Source organism: Rhopalosiphum maidis, chromosome 2, assembly GCF_003676215.2.
Source record: "Rhopalosiphum maidis isolate BTI-1 chromosome 2, ASM367621v3, whole genome shotgun sequence".
Taxonomy (NCBI): Eukaryota; Metazoa; Arthropoda; class Insecta; order Hemiptera; family Aphididae; genus Rhopalosiphum; species Rhopalosiphum maidis.
This window is the reverse complement of record NC_040878.1, coordinates 24,271,916-24,292,164: the sequence shown is the minus strand read 5'-3', so window position 1 is coordinate 24,292,164 and position 20,249 is coordinate 24,271,916. Positions and strand designations below refer to the sequence as shown.

General features: G+C 25.7%; 1 protein-coding gene across 4 annotated transcripts in view; it reads right to left on the bottom strand.

The window, feature by feature from the left end:
• LOC113552275 (low-density lipoprotein receptor-like) overlaps positions 1-20,249 on the bottom strand; it is a 77,464-nt gene that overhangs the window by 49,266 nt on the left and 7,949 nt on the right. For all 4 annotated transcript variants that reach the window (XR_003405169.1, XM_026955074.1, XM_026955072.1 and 1 more), the window contains exon 2: positions 10,890-11,063. Coding sequence is in view for 3 of the 4 variants with exons in the window: in XM_026955074.1 (XP_026810875.1) it covers positions 10,890-11,063 (174 nt within the window). In the remaining variant the exon portion in view is untranslated. The remainder of the gene's footprint in view (positions 1-10,889; positions 11,064-20,249) is intronic.

Genomic DNA, 20,249 nt, shown 5'->3' with positions numbered 1-20,249 from the left:
AAAAAATCTTCGTGAAACTGTGTGCTGTTTTTCTTTTTTTTTTTTTTAAGTTACATAATATTATTATCATACGAATACGATTATCGTGGTCGCACGCGTTAAGTATTCAACGCACATTTGGTATATAGTTGATCACTCATGCACACCTGTACATGAGATGGTGCGGTGTCTGCGCCCAATATAATACGATATTCCACGCATGTGAAATATGCATATTATAATAACATAACATTTTATTTTGTATGTATTAAGTTTTTCAATTCCGTCCCGGGGCTAGACGTTTTACATTCATGCACAATGTGAATAATAATTAATAACCCTGAGGACTCTTTCTCAGCACAGGCATTAGGTTTTGTTACGATTGAATATTATCTTTTTGTATACAAAAACGTTACATTTCGAAAACAGCGTGTACAGAAATTGTATGAATTATCTTTTAAAAGTATATATTTTTTTCTTATAGGTACCGGACAAAACAGGCATACCACTTAATTTTAAAATAGCGACTAAAACGATTAATCAAATTTGTGATAGATTCTAGACAACTATTAGACTCATATATTATAAAAAAAGTATAATATTATTCTGATCAAATTAAAAATATATATCTATGCGTAACTTGCTGTAAATTATACTTGCGAGCAAAGCTGTAAGTACAGAAATTGTCGTTACATGTTGCCGATCATGCCAAATAAAAATAACAGTTAAAATACAATAAAAGCACTATTCAAATTTTGAAAGCTATGAAACATTAAATGACAGATATTTTATTTTGTTTTTTTTATTATTAAACACTATAGATTCAACAACAGAGACCATCGGATTTACATAATATTACTTATATTTTACAAAATTTGACTAACAATTTGGTAAGTATAAAATGAAGATCTTATGAAAAATAAACTATTGGATTTGTTTGTGCTAAATGTATTTCTCTATTTCAGATATTTGATTTATTTATGCAAAACTCGTCGAATAATGTAATATTGTAACTCGATTTGTATCTTAGTAAAAACGTGTACCTCAGACATTGTCATCATATCACAGACTTAACATATATTTTCAATAGAATTAATTTAAATATAGATAATTTTAGTACATTAATGATGTACTAAAAATGCAAGTACCTACATAATATATAATATATATGTAATGCATAAATTTCATAATATGCATTTTAATAGAATATACTTGATATTTGATCGGACTTAATCTACAATTACGTAATTATTTAAATGTTTATATATTAATATAAATACAATACAATATAAATTTAATTTTTTTAGTGGTGCTCTTGTGTGAAACGCTATGATGATTTCTAAGTTCAATTAGGATATAATGTATGTATTATAATATTATATAAGTAGATGAAGTAAATACTTTACGTTTATTAGTATCATTTTCTTCTTATTTATATATATATATTAGTACAAAATACAAAGACATAAGTGAACGTCCAAAAGTAAACACCAATATAATAATAACTAAAGTCTATTACATCTTCACACTAAAGTCGAAATTTAAAAAAATACATTGAATGTTATGAATACCGAATAATGTTTTAATTTATAGAATATAGAATTGTGAACGAACGTTCACTGTTTTTTCTTTATTAATAGTTTAATGAGTATTTGTATTGAAGATGTATGTCGTGATATTAAGATCTCCAAGGGCAAATGCATTAATTAAAAATATTCAGCAAGCCTAATAACATTGATATACACATAATAATATTGTTATTTGTTTTATTATATATTATGTACGATTGATTGCCACAAGTAGAGGGACACATGTGCAAGTTCAAAAAACAAAATATTTCTAATTGGTCATTGTTATAATAGATAGAAAACAACACATCGTTGTATAATAATACATACTCAATCGATAATAATAACCGTAGCAGAGATAGCTAAGTAATAGTAATAAAATTAATATAAACATTACGCATCGGGAATTGTGTACGGTGAAATTGGGTTAAAGTGTATCGGAAAAAATAACCAAACTGATTTCGACGTTTATTATGAAAGTTAATGATGCTGTGTAGGAGTTAATTAGGGAAACACAAAGATGTAAATTTATACAAACTGTAACAGTGAATAATACTAAAACAATTTATATTCAATGTTTAATAATAAAAATAAAATTAATGAAATAATGACAAGCTAATAGCCAATAAGTGTTATCAGAGTTCAAATTGGTTCCTATTTTTATCAATCGATGAAATGTACCTGTAATACATGTATTACGTGCACGCCGTATGCTACAAAAATATGTTAACGATTTTGTATAAAAGCAGAGCTAGGAATCCGGTAGATTCTAAAACATATTCATGCGCATTTACTATTAAAACATTATAATAGGTTCCTACATACAAGTAATACATTTAATTCTAAGTTTAAAAATTTTATTAAACACGTTAAGAATTAGAAAGCTTCCAGTAAATTTCATATCGATTGTTATTAAGCAAGTTACAATTATAGGTACATATAATCTTGTAGTGACGACCACTAAGTCTATATTGTAGTTTTGGCATAAAAACCCGTTAAGATTTGATTAGATGGAGAATAAAGTTTACATCATACTTAAGTACAAAGTTAAGATTCCGGTCCGAGTGTTGGGGACTTTTAGGGTTTATTGCCCGTTACTAGGTAGTAGTTTAACACCTCCATAATGCGTTATGCATTTACTGGTAACTGCTGCGAGGTTCTATAAGGTGGCTTCGTGGGTTATAAACCATTACGAGACCTAAACAGCACCGTATATCAGTAAGTATATGCTTCTCAATACACTCCTCGACAACCATAATGAACACATAACCCTACAAACTCCGGAAATAATTTGTCCAACCGCATAAACAGCTTAAAATTGGCAATGTCTGCTGTGATACACAGCATACGTAAATTATACCGTACCTACCTATAATACGTATAAAGTAATATAACAATATTTTTATGTTTACCACTATATTTTTATTTCTAAAATATTTTATATTATGTTAACTTTTCATACCGTAGCATATTATAATATCTACACATTCCACAATATATTTATAATACTTAACCTTTTATAATATTCCTCATATTTACATATCATTTATGTAAAACAAAAAACACTTTTCATTGTTTAAAAAAATAGTATTACTGAATTAGACGGAATGGATTTTTTTAAGAAGACACAAAAAACTAACAAAATTATGTATTTCAAACATGTTTAATAATCGAGAATTAATTATGTAATGAAACATTGACGATTAAAAATGCGGTAAAATACCTTTTTTATTTTATACATTATAAAGCACTGCACTGGTTATAGTTAATAAAAAAATATGCACCAGGCACCACATACACGTCGTATTATGTACCTAGATTTGTATTTCATTGCTTTTATTACTTTTTCGACTATATTTTTCACTGTACTGATATTTTTTAGATACATCCCAAAGCTTTATTTTATTATACCTAGGTCCATTGGCCCATTAACAGATGTGGTATTGGATACAGGTATAATATAAAATATTGAAGTCACTGCAGAATACAAAGGTTAAATTAAAACAAGTAGCAAAATAGCAAATAGGTATACGCAACGCATATTTGATAAGCAACTATAACAGATTTTAATGAATAAACTGTGAGATAATTTACTATTGCTTATAAAATAGAATATGTTTTTCAGTAACATGTTATAATATCATACTATTTTCATTTATTATAATTTTAATAAGATATTATAAATCAATTTAGTGAGTGATGAGTATAATATATAAGCAACTTTATACATTTTAAATGAATACGGTTTTTCTTTATTTAAAAAGAAAAGTGCTACAAATCTAAAAGTTCTTCTGATGTTAAAATATTGTCATCTTTCATTTCGCTCAAAATCCAATTTATAATTTAAAACATTTTTTGGGAATAACAAAATAAACTGGAAATATTTTATGTAGTATCTATAAGTAGATACGTAACATGGTGCGTTTGATGTAAATCAAACGCACCATGTTAGAATATTATAATACAAAATATTATTTATTTGTTTTTAATGATTTTATGTTATCTTTGTGGAAATCAAGAAAAACTGTGAAGATAAGTATTGTATCACACCAATAGATTATAGGTGACATTTTTGGATAACTAAGCTTTGCTATGCTTTGTTAAATTGATTTTAGTTTTTGTTTAATCTAACTTATAATGCTAAATTACTGTTGTATGTTGTCTTTGACCTATTGAGTAGAAAATAGCAACTTCTATTCGTATAATTTGTTAACTGTATGTATTATTAACCATCGTCACTTAGATATATGTCCTTGAATTACAGTGACATAATTACAGGATGATAATATATATATATATATATATATATGTATTGTATATAGACTATAGGATATAGGTACTGCAATATATAATATGAAATAGTTTTAATTTTTTAAATTATGAGCAGAACAAAAATCTGTTTATTATTTAATATTTTTTATTTTTTTTTAGAAAATCTTTATTTTAAATTATAAAGAGTAACTAATGTAATATACCTTATTATTATTGATTTCATATTTTAAAATACCCGCTACAATTTTGAAATGTATTTATATATAATGTATCAATATTATTATTGTAAATCTAAAACCAATTGTTGAACAAATAGTTTTTTTTCTGAAAATAATCGAAACCCATTTTGTCACATCCACGAGACCATATGATGATGTACCTATTTTATAGAAATCACATGTTATATTTTATTTTACTGACCAAACAAGTTGAAAAGTCCACTTATAGAAGTTTCATTAAGAGATTTAACTGTATATACATTATTTATTTAGATAAACATTTTAAACAAGCATAAAACAATTATGCCAATCTACAGTAACATATTAACATATTATTATTATATAAATTAAATTATTAAAACAATATTACTATACATACATATATAAGTATAAACATAATAATATATAATATTTATTATTCAACATAAAATAGTTTGAAAATTTTCATCCAGCTCAGCTTATAATTATAAAATACACACGCGAGACATCAAATATTTGACAAGGTATTAATTATATTTTATCGATTTTATATGTATCCATTTACCTATATAGGCGCTAAAAGATAGGCATACAATTACCATAAGATCCGTGAACACTTCGTTCAAAAATCACCTTGTTTATTTGTACTTATCGAGATTGCGTCAGTAAAATATATAGCAAAGCCTCGACAAAACAGATAAAAAACTGTCTGCATATTATGCTAAAAAGAATGAATACGTTTATCGGCTGCCCAACGTGGGATTAGACATGAAATATATGCGGTTAAATAAACATTTCTTTATTCCTTTTTATTTATTTTTTAACCTCCCTGAAGATATAAATCGGTCTCTTTTTTATGTATAGGTAGGTACTAAAAAACAACATATATATATATATATATATATATATATATTCTAACAATAGGTACCGAAAAAGTCATAAATTGTGGTTTAATTGTTCTAAGAACCAGGGTTGGTGAGAAACAAAACAAAACAAAACAAAAAAGGAAATTGTTGTTTTTTATAGAACTAGCAGAAATAAAGTACCAACATTTATAATACATATAAATTTAATTTAACGTAAAGTGTTGTCATATTGACTAGGTTGTATACGATTACAAACGATTATATCATTGTGAATCGAGAGGTACTTCTTTCCACTAGTTACTTCGAGGGGCCTTTATGACTACAAAATATAATATAATATAATCCGATGGCTAGTCGACCCTTTTGAATGGACGCCAATATCAACGATCAATGGGGATTCGGAATATTTTTAAATTGTAGCCATTTAAGTGCCGCACTGGGTAAACGTTCGTGCCCAGCCGATACAAAAATATTTAAATTTCGAATAAAAAAATATATACACCATATGTCTATGTAAGATCCTTACGTTATAGAAGATATAAAAATAAAACGTTTTAAGACAATATATAGAATATATTTATGTATACATACCGATGACGTATTCTAAACTTTTTCAGAAAACTAATAATTCAAAACTCAACTTTTACCATATAGATATTCAAAAAAGTCTTGCAAATGCAACTTACAAATACATTTTTAGCACTTCGATTTATATTTTGGATAAAAATAAAAAAATATGTGAATCTCGCAGTTTTATAAATTACATGTCAACAACCAGTTACATAAGTCAAAACCATCAAAGAAATAATGAATATGATATGCTAATGTATGGAAAAAAGTATATTATATAGTTGTTCATTTTAAATTATATAAATATTAATTTAAAACAAAAAAAAACTTTTCATATATTGTTAAGTCCTTATTAGATATTTAAATTTAAAATTCAAAGGATTTTGAATGCTAAAACTTTTTATTCCTATATTAAGTTAAACAAGAAATGTATATTGTATGATAAACAATAATATTATACTATAATATTAGACATTAATATTCGGAGTTTCGTAAAATTATCTAATTTGATTTATGGTCATATAATAAGATAAAATAATTAGACATAATTAAAGAACAAATTAATAAATAAATTAGTAGTTATTTAAGAATAAACTAATGAAAAAATATAAAGTACAATTTAAGCGCAGTAAAATTGCTGGGATTTAATTAAGTGTTTTCAAGAAAGTAAACGTAAGAAAAATTTAAAATTAAAGAATTTTAAGTTACATAAATTAAATTCTGGTGAACTTGATATTCCAATGCAAAAATTATGTGAATAAAAGAAATACGTTCTAATAATATAGTATATACCTACTACACTTTAAGCATAATTTAGTCATCCGTGGATAAAAAGTGTTAGGAACCACGGAATAGTATACATTTTAAAACAAATCTTTATAACTTTATTGTATGTTCAACAAGATAACAATATTTTTGAAATAATAATATTGTGTTACTTTGGTTTGAGATATACGGAATTATTGTTATCATAATGTGTAGATACATATCAAACATAGTGAACGCTCGCATACGTGTCCGGTTAAATAAAGTAAAAACGATTAGTGACACGTATTTAATATTTTAATTAAAGTTTATAATGTTAAAATGTGTTTATAGTTTGCAGAAAACTTCGATTTCATATACTATTATGATATAACTATCGCATAATCATTTTCAAAATGTCAAAACGAGACAGATGTCTACGGCATAAATACAAAGTAAAGGGTGTTAAGCAATTAGACACACGGATTAACACGTCGTTAATAGCCAAACAATTTCACACGTACATGGGTCCGCACTACAGAGGATTTAATTATTCATCAGCGGAAAACTAGAGGCGTCAGATCTTCTCGTTATAGAAGGAATGCCTCATTAAACCCACACCTTTTCACATTATTTGATTTCTTGAAGATAATACGTACAAAAATAAATGAATAGTCAATCGTGAATTGACGAGATTTTATTCTTATCCCTGTGAGTTATTTTTATTATATAAGTCATTATTCATATTATCATTGATTATACATCATAATAATATAAAATTAATGATATTATGTACCAAATACCAATTAACTTCGGTCAATAATCTCATCTCGAGAACAAGAAAAATGTATTAAAAAGACAATATTTGATATTTTTAGGAACATTATTTAAAAGATTTACGTCTTACATATTATTTTACGATAGATTAAATGGATAATTTTGATAGATATAGCTATCAATAGTAAAAATATTGATATTCATATAATATTATTACATCGATATCGATCGAGTAGTCAGAGTAGAGACTAATAAGTAATTGGCAACACAATAGCACATAATTTGAACTTGTAGTAGGAAAAAACTGTAAACTGATGGAAAAGTGGTAAGATAGTATGATAAATATTCATATTAATGTAATATTTTTCGGAATGCAATTTATTTGCTGTTGACGCTGATTATATAATAATTTTATAATGATAATTACATTTTTAAATTTCTAACGACAACGATTAAAGTATAAAACATTATAATGTGTAAGTAATTTATGTAGGTAATTTTGGATCATCAAGATCCAAACAACGCAATTATCAAATAATTTATAAGTGTATATGCGGAATAGAATGAAAATAATGTAAGTAATTGAAAAACACAACCAGATGAAAATTATGACAATATAATAATTTGATTTAAATATTTATATATAGGTATATTGTATAAAAATATCTATAACCATATATTTTTTATTATAATTTAATAATTTTTTTTTTATTAGTTTATTACTTACGACGGTTATTTTTTTTCAAAACACGTTATAAGGGAAATACTCGACTTGACTTTGCTTTGAATTCAAGGTCGTTTACTACTAACATTTCCATTATTAGATTGTACAATTTAAAATAAAATTGATTACTTATGTTCAAAACCACTGTTGATATTTCATTTAGTTGTACATTATATTGTAGTGTACATAATATTTTACCGGACGTTTAACTTATATTTCTCGTTTGGAATTTTTTAAGACCGCCAAATTTGTTCAAAAACATGTACCTAATAACTAAAGTTAGTATAATATTTACGTATACCTACAGATACAATATTATTAAAACAGTAATATAGGTACTATAGTCTATAACTGGTCAGGGAATATTGGTTCACCTTATCTGCGGTATAGAAATAAAAAAAACCAAAAATCAAATTACTTGATTAATTATTAATACCATAAATAATAATAATAATATAATTTATGAGAAGTTGAAGGTGTACCTAATTTCTCACCTTACCTTACCTTAAACACGGAAGTCCGTCTTGGTACGTACATATTTTATTGGTACCTACTACATACTAAATTTTATAATAAATAGAGCGGATGAAAAAAACAATAATAAATCACTGTTATGTTGTTATAAATATAATTAGATTAAATATTATCAATTTATTATCGATTAGATTCTATTAAAGGTTTCGGGGGTACTGGTCGAATCGTTTCCGATGAGTGTTGGGACGATGATGATGACGCGACCTCGACCAGATAAGTACCTCAAACTATATTGTAATATAAGATTTAGTAGTCATAATTGCTAGAGCCCAGCTGTGTAAAAATTGATAAATAAACATAATATGATAATAATACATGTTATAATAATATTATTGTATAAAAAACTATGTGGACTGACGTGCATACGGAGTGATTTACAAAAACCTATCCATTTCTTTTAATTAATAGTAGAATAATCTTCCAAATGTTTGTAACCCTCGTGAGATGGGGTGATTAGGCGGTGGGGCCGAGCAAAATTATAGTAATATTCATTATAATATAACGATTACTTTGGGCAACGCTCTGTAGTCTGTACAACGGATCAGTGTATCATGTTTTATATGAAAAAAAAATATATTATTTTCGTTAGATTTCTGTGCAGTGGGTATGATAAAATAAATTATATTATAATATACAATATTAATTGTATTATTTTCATTTAAATTATTGCTAAACAGAGACACAGAGTAGGTCCGTATAAATATCTCCTGGCAGCAGCTGCCGCCGGTAACGCGAGTTTTGTATACGTACGCACAAACTACATTGTCGTTGCCGCCGTCATACTCGTACGCACACATACGCGTGGCCGATTCAACATCACGCCATATCACATGACCCATTGCTGACCAATCAGCGATCACGTGCGTAGCGCCGTCGTCATCGTTGCCGGTTTTGGGTCGTCGTACGCCGTCGCGGCAGCGGCTGTGTCGCATTGTTGATGTACAATAATAATATAACATAATAGCAGTATATAATATAATAAGTAATAACTAATAAACAATAATAATAAAACACACCTGTACCGCGGCGGCGCTCGCGAACGGTAATCGGTTTAATACGTATCATCATCATCATCATAGATTTAATTGCAGGTAAAAAGTATATAATATTATTATTAAGATTATCGTACGTCGGTAACCGGGACGTCGGGAAACGTCGAGAAATTTACAAAATATGTATTTTTTGTTGGAAATGTCGAATATATGTTATAATAGGCACATAAACAACTCATCATCCAAGACTCTCACAAAGATCTATACTCTATAGGTAAGATCAGTTTAAAAGGGGTTTTTAAAAATTTGAATTTTTGTTTAAGGATCGTTTGTACCCGCGCACAATGCAATAACGTAAGTAAGTATAACTTCTTTCGATGATTATTATGATTCGTTCGATTATTTTTTACAGACAGTTAATTTTGATAAGAGATATACCTATAACCATAAACCAACACACTAGTCGCAATTTCTCGTAACATATGAATGATAGTCGTTTATCAATCGTTTAATGAAAAACTAGAATACGCCTATATGACTTAACGAAGTTTTTAAATTCCTTTCCCACCTATTGAAATAATAATTATAGTCGTATTTAAAGTTAAAACGTATACAATACTCGTACAATATATTATACTAATCTTAGCTATGCGTGTATGGCTGAAGTAAATAAGTCGTGTGTAACAAGCAAAGGGTGCTAAGACTCCCCAATATAAGACAGCTACAGTAAGCATCGTAGGCCGTTTTGATGGTCGTTATACAACCAGATCAGTTTATAATGTCTGTTAGAAAGTAATACCTAAGATTGCATGTATGAAATTAACGTGGAATGTGCATAATTATTATCAAATTTAAGTGCAACACTGTAACATTCACATTTTGGATACGAGAAAGCTATATACGCAGTCAATAGTCATAAACGTAAACAAAGTGATGCAGTAGGTAATAGGTATACATAATAGGTATATAATTCGCGTCTCTGCATTATTTATTTATTTTCTTATCACAAAGTACAATGATTTGGCCTATGAACTTGAGCTTATATCGTATTATTTTAGTATTGTATATGTTTAAATTAAAAACTCTGACTACCACACAGAAGGTCAAATGTCTTTACGATTAACAATGTTATTTTATTTAGTTTTGCGTCAGTATTTACTACTTACCTGTTTTACACAAATCGGGTAGCTCGTCAGTGTTATCGCCACAATCGTCATCGCCGTCGCACATCCACGCTAGTGGCACGCATTTACCATTGCCGCAAGTATGCTGTCGTAGTGTACATTCGACATGAGGTATTGGCCGTCTGGTCGTGGTCGAAACCGGCTTATCTGAAGAAACTGCAATCAAACAATTTTAAGATAAATATAATGTTGTATTGTGAATTTTAAAAAAATAAAATAAAATGAACGTAGACTGAAGGATATTCGTAAATAGTCTAAGTATTTTTGATTTCATGATTCGCTCCAAATTTTCGACGTTTTATAACAAATTTTGTTTCATTTATTATCTATATAGACATACGGGCAGACAGTTATGGTATTTAAATATAATAGGTTCTATTTATATAATGAATTACTTTATTAAATCACAGAGAACGAAATTTTGATAAATAGATAGATGCTTGTGACTTTCAGTTGTTTTTGAAATACATTAATTTATAATTAAAAAACTAATAATTAATTATAGTAAAACAATAACAATAATTTAATATAATTTCTACGATTATAGACTCAAATAATAATAATACATTATATATTATATTATGTTTTGTATCATTTGATGATGTCAACAATTTTACACAATACATACAAATCATTCTATGAATCTAGAATATCTAAATAAATCATATTATACGTTACGAAGAAGTTCTCTATCTGCGAATTGGCCACTTGAATAAGTTTACTAGAGTAGGTACCTAAAAAGGTGTTGTCATATATATAATTTTAAAGAAATAATGCGTCATCGTAATCAAATGATTACTTAAAAAACCTTAAGTTACTTACTAATGTGATTAATTTGTAGATCTATAAAAATAAATATTGGAAAATGTCTTTAAAAAACTGCAGTAGCTGTACAGCACTACCTATATAATATACCTATATATAGAACTAAAAATAATTAAGTGTTTATAAAACTAAAATTAGAGTAAGAAAGAAAATGTATTATACTATGACCTATTTATTTATACGTACAAACCATTTTGCAGTATGATCGATAAACTTGTTATCTAGTTGACGAAAATTATAATATTCTTTGTTTAATTATAATTAAGTAATAAATCATAAATTTAATTTTTTATAATTAAAATTACTATCTGGACTTTGGAATTCATCTATTTGTATATACCTAGGACATACATGCTTTTAATAAACATTCAACTAAAATATTCAACATAGGCTACACCTTCACGACATTTTTGTTCGAATTAAAGTCAACACCTAAATCTTCTTAACGATAAATGGTACAAGAGATGATGGCAATCGACGTGAATGTTAATTGCATTAAGTATATTTCTTATCCAATATAGGTTATTTACAGAAATTTAATTTATTAAATATTTTGAATAGAGAATTTAATAAAGATTAGAAAGAAAGTTTATTAAAAACTGAGAAGTAAAATTATTGTTCATTCTTAAAATAAAAAAATAAGATGATCAATAGTTTTTTAATGAAAAATAGACAAATTCATGTAGGGAAATTTTTGATAAAATAAATTATATTTTAAAGTACCTAAATCTTAATAGTTGCAGTTTAGAAGTAATAGGTGCTAATGTAATGGGGAAATTCTTAGATAAAAATCACAAGCAAAGATTTAAATGTGAGTAGAAATAATTAAATTATTTTAAACGAATAAATGGTATCAGTTACAAATCATGTGACGCAATCATAATTTATGGTAAAATTATGCTAATAAAACAGACCAATGTAATTAGGTAGGTAATGACTACACAATATAAATGTTCACATGCAAGCGATAAAAGTAAAACTATCTAATATCTGATATCTATATCTATGAAAGTATAAAATGGTGCGTTTAAAATAATTTAAGTATAAAATTCAATTTTAAGGTCATATAAATATGTTTTTGAAAAAATGTCAAAATTATTTTATTGATTCATTTTTAATACTTTTTAACTTATAGACTTAAATGTTTACTTTTCATAGAAATATTTATTTAATTGTATTTCTAAAAATTGCACTTAAATATAGTTTATACAAGTATGAGTATAGGTACCTAATAACGTGTTAATTATAGTTAACATTTAAGTAGATTCGAGATGTATACGCAATTTCGAAGTATATAATTAAATGTTTACTAATTTACAATATATAATTATCATAATAGTATAAATAAATGAATATAGATTATATTATAATACCATATAATTAATTAATGAAAGATATATGTCATTATACCTAATTATATTGTATTTGTATGTTTAATTTTTTTTTCATAATTTTTGAATACATATTTATTATAAAAATACGATTCATAAATAAATGTTACAACAAATTAAATAATATGAGTAATAGATGTTCGAAGTTTAGAAGAAACAATTTTTAAAAAAAATCTAAAATAAGTATTATCTAATTAGAGTATAAAAAATGCAAAATCTTAGAAATTTTAAATAAAATGTATTCAGTCCTTTTTTTCTGGGGTTTTCACATTTGTTAATACAAAATATATATTAAAATTAAAATTAATATTATTAAGCAAATGTAAATTATAATAAACGGGAACTATAAGTTAGTTAATTTTTTTTGATTATGTCTTGTAGGTATATGTTGAAAATGTGACAATAGAAAAATGCCGTCTACTTTTGTCAGCAAAATCGTAACTGCAACTCAACTAATTGAATGATTTGGCGACGAAAGTAATTTTATTTTATTTACTGACTCATCTGGCTCATGCTAAATCGATTTTATCTTTACTGCCATTTGTATTAGAGTGTAACACGTATTGAGCTTATTTTTTGTTATAATTAAACATTTATTTAATATACATTGTTATAAAATAAATCTAATTTCATTTTATTTCCACATTCCACACTAAATTTTTTTAAAGTGTTTACTTACTAATATAGGTACAACTGCAGTTGTGTAAAAATGCAGAGCTTATGTTTTATTTAGAGTATAAATATGTGACATCAAATTTCTGAATTACGCTCAGCCAAAATACAACATTGTTAAACTTGGCCAATAAATAATCGTAGTAAAAAATAAATACTATGATGTTCTTGTATTTAAATTCAATGTCCTCGATTGAATTAATCATATTTTGCATAGGTTAATTATAAACGATAACATTCATTATACGGGACAAAATAATTGTAAATACTCACAATAATAAAACATACGAAAAAAAAATATAAACAGGTAGATAAACCAGTTCAAACGATTACGCAAGGTCGATCAAACCGAGTTTATCACGTTGAAGGACGCCTTACGTCACTGCAACTAAAGTACCAAGTGAAGCATAATATCATCAATGAATTATCTCATAACTGTACAGAACCCATCACATTGTTTCAATTTCCAATTATTAATCAACAATGTATATGAAATGTTGGTACGATATATTTCGCAGGTACCGTACATCCGTAATATCAATAAAATAGAAAAACCACAGGTGCGGTGTAAAATAATAAATATTATATAGTATTAAAACTTTTTTGTTGTACCTATATGATGTTACATGGAATTAAAAAAGAGCGATGGGGGATTTTATAAATCATAATCCATCAAAAATACAATTTTGACAAATCGGACATATTTCGATTAAACCTACTCCGAGCTTCACTGTAGTAGGTACCTAATACTCTTTTTGGAAATTAATTATTATACGCAGGAAAGGGCATTAATATTATTAATTTTGAACTACGAGTATATGACTTAGTTTGTCGAATGAGGTATACCGTATACTATCATGTATTTATTTTTTAATGGTGGCATCATTTCATAAGATATTAATGTAATGTTAAAATGGATTGTTGGAAATTATTTTATTAGATTATTTCATTAGAATACTATTTATAGTATCTATTAAGTTTTCACCCATTTGAGTTATAAATAATAGATTTTACAATGTTTGAAAAAATTCAGCCTACAGCCTTAACAAGAAAATTATTACTTAAAATATACATTATTTATAAATACTAAATAATCTATATATATATATATTATATAATAAAAAAATATTATATAAATATTATATGGTTTTTTTATAAATTAAAATAAATATAAATTTAATCTGGATATATTAAAAGATTTTATGAGAGTTTTAAATACCGACCGCAAAAAAGTTTTGCAAATAACTAAAAAAATAAAAATAAAAATTGTTCATGTTCAATTGTTTTTTCCTCTTTTTACCCAGTAGTGTTAGCCGAGGTTTGAGTATCACTCAAACGTAATTTGGCGACAACAATTCCCGAGTGTCCTCCAATACTACAATACTGAATACTACACTATTGAGTTCTACTACCCCTGCCAGTTATTTTGATCGTAAAAATTATGATAATCACCATGTGAGATATTACCCGTTATGGTCAAGATATACAATATTTCCTTTTTTGTTTTATTATTATTTATAAAGTTATCAATATTATTATGAATGAAAAACAATAATATAATTACAATACATTTTCTTTTTAATAATTTTTAAATGCTGATTGCAAAAATTCATTAAATTCTTCAAAAAGAAATTTTTAGAAGTTTGCTTAAGTTTAAATCTATAATACATATACATATAGAAGCATTAGGATTTAGGGATAATTGACGACGTCGGTGTGTATCTATAACAACCGCAATAATAGCGATATTTAAATTATTATATTTTGTAATTTTTGGTTAGCTTAATTTTAAACAATCTAATAAATTTTGAAATTGAAATTGAAATTTTAATATGAACGAGTCTCATAATACAATTATACAAATCAATAGTTTTAAAACCATTATTGCAGATAATGATGATCAGGAAATAGCAGAATATGGAGACGACATGTTTACAAAACTAAAAGATCATGATATTAGTGTCGCTGCTAATATTAAATTTGGTAAATACTTATAAAATATTTGTCATATACTTTAAGTCCGATTGTTTTCATTGAATTGATTTTAATTTTGAACAATAAATTGAAATGTTTATTGATAAAAAACACTCATTTAATATAATATATTCATTTTAAGATACAATTTCGCATTAAACCATAAGTAGAATAATTATAACGGAGTATAACTAATAACTCAAGTACTAGTTTCTTTGTATAATTTATTTTTATTTAACAGATTCATCTATCGACAAAATTAGTGTCCAAGAATATGGTATCACAAAACCAAGAAATATAAATCTAAGCTTTATTGATATTGTGGATAGTGCTTGTCTTCAAAATATATTGAAAGCATTAGAAATAAATGCACCAAAATATACATACATTGAGGTTATTAATTGCATTTCATATACAAATAAAAGTGTTAAACATTAAATTTATTATTAGGATTTGAATCTAAGTAACAACAACATAAGAGGTGAATATGTCAAAAACATGATTTCTTTTTTAGAGTCCAACAATAGGATAAAAAAATTAAATTTGTCTGGAAATTTTTTGAATAATGAAATTGGTTTGATAAACATTATTCAATAATATTAAACCTAATGGTTATATTATCTTATTAGTTATAAAAGAATTTTTGTTTTCTTAAAGCTTTGTCAGCTCTTACGAAAACTATAGGAAATTTAAACGAATCCTTAGAAGTGTTAAGATTGCAATGGAATGGCATATCTGGTGAAATTTGTACAAACATAATTAAAAACCTTATGATTAGATCGAAAAACTTAAAAATATTGGATCTAAGTTGGAATAAGTGAATATTGAAAAGCATAACACAGTTCTAACGATGAGTTTAATTAATACGAATTACAATGCATTATTTTAAAAATTACATACAAAGTTGCAATTAAAATTGTTGTATAGTTTCAGTGATGTTGGTAAAATATTAGGTCAAGGAATAAATCAAACAACCAGATTAGAACATTTAGATCTGAGCAACAATCCGTTAACAGACGAAGATATTGTTGATATATTGAATGGTATAGTGAATCCTACTTCATTAAGGAGTTTGTGGATACAACATGTATTTGTGAATGAACACATTGAAAAAGTAATAAAGTTAAAATAAATTCGTATGATTTGAAAATATTTTTAAAAATTATATGCTAAATATAGGCAATATCAAAAGCTCAATCACGAGTATCAAATTGTAATGTTAAAGTGGCTGTTTATACGGGCATAAAAACTGATCCTGAAGTCGATATGAAAACATTGTACCTAGAAAGAATTCACTTTTTGGGTGTTACTAAACCAAAAAAAAAAAATCAAAAAATAGATATTGGGTTAGTTTTACACAATATTAACTACGTTTCTTAACATAATAACTATATTTAATTTAGTTAATTTTCATATATTATCTTAAATTCTTAGTTAAAACTCGTAATACACTTATAAATATTTCAATATTAACGTAATAATTCATTCAATCTCAATGATAATAATCTTTCATAAAATATTACCCAATACAATTTAATATAGTTGCACTTTGGTATTTATAACTTACCCATAAAGGCTAAGTATTTTGGAAAATAAATAATGAGTAAAATATTAATTTATAATATTAAATTGATTAGTTGAGTTACTTTAATGTATTTATTTTTATTATAGTCATATGTTACTAAAAATGAAAATTGAGGGAAATTTAGAACCTATGAAGTTAAGTTTGTTTATGTCAACGTTTGGAAATTTAAAAAACGTAGCAATAACTGAACTACTAGGAGATTTGGCTAATCAATTTAGAAATGCAGATAAAACGATTAATGTAGCTCTCATGTTGGACAAGTACTTGGAACTATATCCAGACACTACATTAGAGTGACTAATTATTATTATTTAACACAAATCATTTAAAGACAAAAATATAAAAAATAAAGAATAACTAATTGTTATATACCTATTATACTAAAAATATTAAAATGTTAAGTTATTTATATTTTGGATATATATCTATCTAGTATCAAATGTATTTAAGTTTATTAAATAATATAAACATTTTTTAAATTATTATGTAGGTAAATATTATATAAAAAAATTCAAAACAATTATGCATATAATCATTAAACTATTTATATTTAAAGATTATCATTATTATACGTCTTTGCTAATTTAATCATCATTAATTATTGCAATTCTATATTTCTAACAGGAAGAATCTGTCAGTAACCATAACAATTTTTAGGTTATCACGAGATTTGATAAGATCATTGACGTAATACTATTATAATACATTGATATGAGATACATGTACAAAAAATATGAATGTATTATTATGTATTCCTTGGAGTGTAAAGTGTATACATGGTTATGGTTGTATTATATACATACTTATAAAATTATATAAATTATACAGGCTTATGCGTTGTAGAATGAATTAATTTGAATACCTAATACAACATTATCTAAAAATAAAACTGTAACACAATAAAAACTCTAAATGTAAAGACTAAAGCCAAAATGTATTGCTACTTTCTTGATTTTGTTCATAAGTTTTGAAGAACTTACTATAATATTATGTACATATTTGTAAATATAAAATATAAAAAAATATATTAAGTGAGGCAAAATACATTTAATTACTAAAAGTCAACTTAAATTGACAGATATTAAATAAAACATTTTACGAGTATTAATCTAGTATAATGACGATAACGGTGGAACGTTTAACACTATGATATTGGTTAAGTTACATATAGTAGCTAGTGTAACTTTTGACAGAATGTAGAGAAATCCTTGCCTTCATAGAAATAACTAGACAGTATAATTTAATTAAAACCATCTCTTCTGACCATTAATCGTTTGCAAGCTGTAAGGATGGAGGCGGTTTCTTCGAGAATAAAAATATTTTGGCGGGATAAAAATTGGATAAACTATAAGTGGAGGAACGATGAATCATTTCTCGGAGAAACTTGCGAGAAACGGCAGCGACGACGAATAACTGTTCGAAATGTCAGAACGAATTAATCATCCCCTGAGACGCAATTTCATCCCCAAGACCGACGGTATTTTATGAACGTAAGTCGTATGATAACATGTACAACGACAATAAACAGAGAAAAAATATTATAAGAGGGGCATTAAGCATAAGTTTCGTCTTATACACATAGTAGAGGAACTTAATTTAGCCATCGAGTATTGTGTTCTTGAAATTTGATCAAATATGAATTAGTTATTTAATATAAACTATAAAGTTACAAAGTCTCTGGCATCCCACTATGTTATTGTTATTAGTATATTAATATACTACTTACTATATTATTTAGTCCAATGAGAAATCAAACTCAATCAGCATCACCTATTTCAAAATGTATATTTTAAACGAAATTAAACGAAACGAAAAGACATTTGTTTTTTAGCGGTGTATTAGTAAGTGTATATAGTTTTATAAATGTAACATTCTTTTGGTTGGTGGATGGTTCATATAGCATATTTTTTTGTACATTGTATAATGACTATAATGGGTGAAAACTAACATTTTCCTAACAGACATTAGATAAGAAGTAATAAGTTACTTACGTCGTATTTTGATATTATTGTATTCATTCGAAAGAGTATAACAGGAATTTCTTAAATTAACTTATTTATTTTTAACATGTTTTTCTAAATATTATTAACTAGAATGTTCAGCAGTGGATCACACCACACATAACACTTAAAAAAATAAGTTAAAAATAACCAAATATTTAAAGTCAATGTTTGTTATGTTTAATTTATTTACTAAATTTTTAGTACGGATTATTGTTAAACAAATTATGTTGATAGGAAGTAATATGCTAAAATTGAAATTATAATGCTCAAAATCAAATAATTATGAAAAACATAATAATTTGGTTGAAAATTGATACATAAATTATTACATCAAAAAAAAAAAAAAAATCCATCTAGGTAAGTACTAATATTTGGCGAAGGACTACACCATTTATGTGTTATTTTAAGATGAAATTATACATGTAATTACTACAACAACTATACTAATATAATATAAATAAATAAAATATATTTAATTTTTTTATTATTTTTAAGCTCCTAAAATTTTAATTTTACTATATAATAAGTTAAATTTACCAAATTCCTAATAGAATTAAAGCCTAAAATTAAAGCCTAAAGGCATCAAGTTGACGATTAAACATTTCAAAATAAGTATTGCAATAAGAATAAGAACAAGTAAATAGCTACATAATATAAGCACAGTTGTTAAAAAATAAAAGTTATGTAGGTACCTACAATAAAATAATTATTGTATCACAGAAAATATACAGATGATTTGTAAGTAATATATAACGAGAAAACTTTGGTGTACTAATATATTTATATGCCTAAATTATATAATATTATCATATTTAAATAAATAAATAAAAATGCTTTTGATGTTTTTTTACATTTAATACATAGATATTGGCTAGTGTTTCCATCCATAATA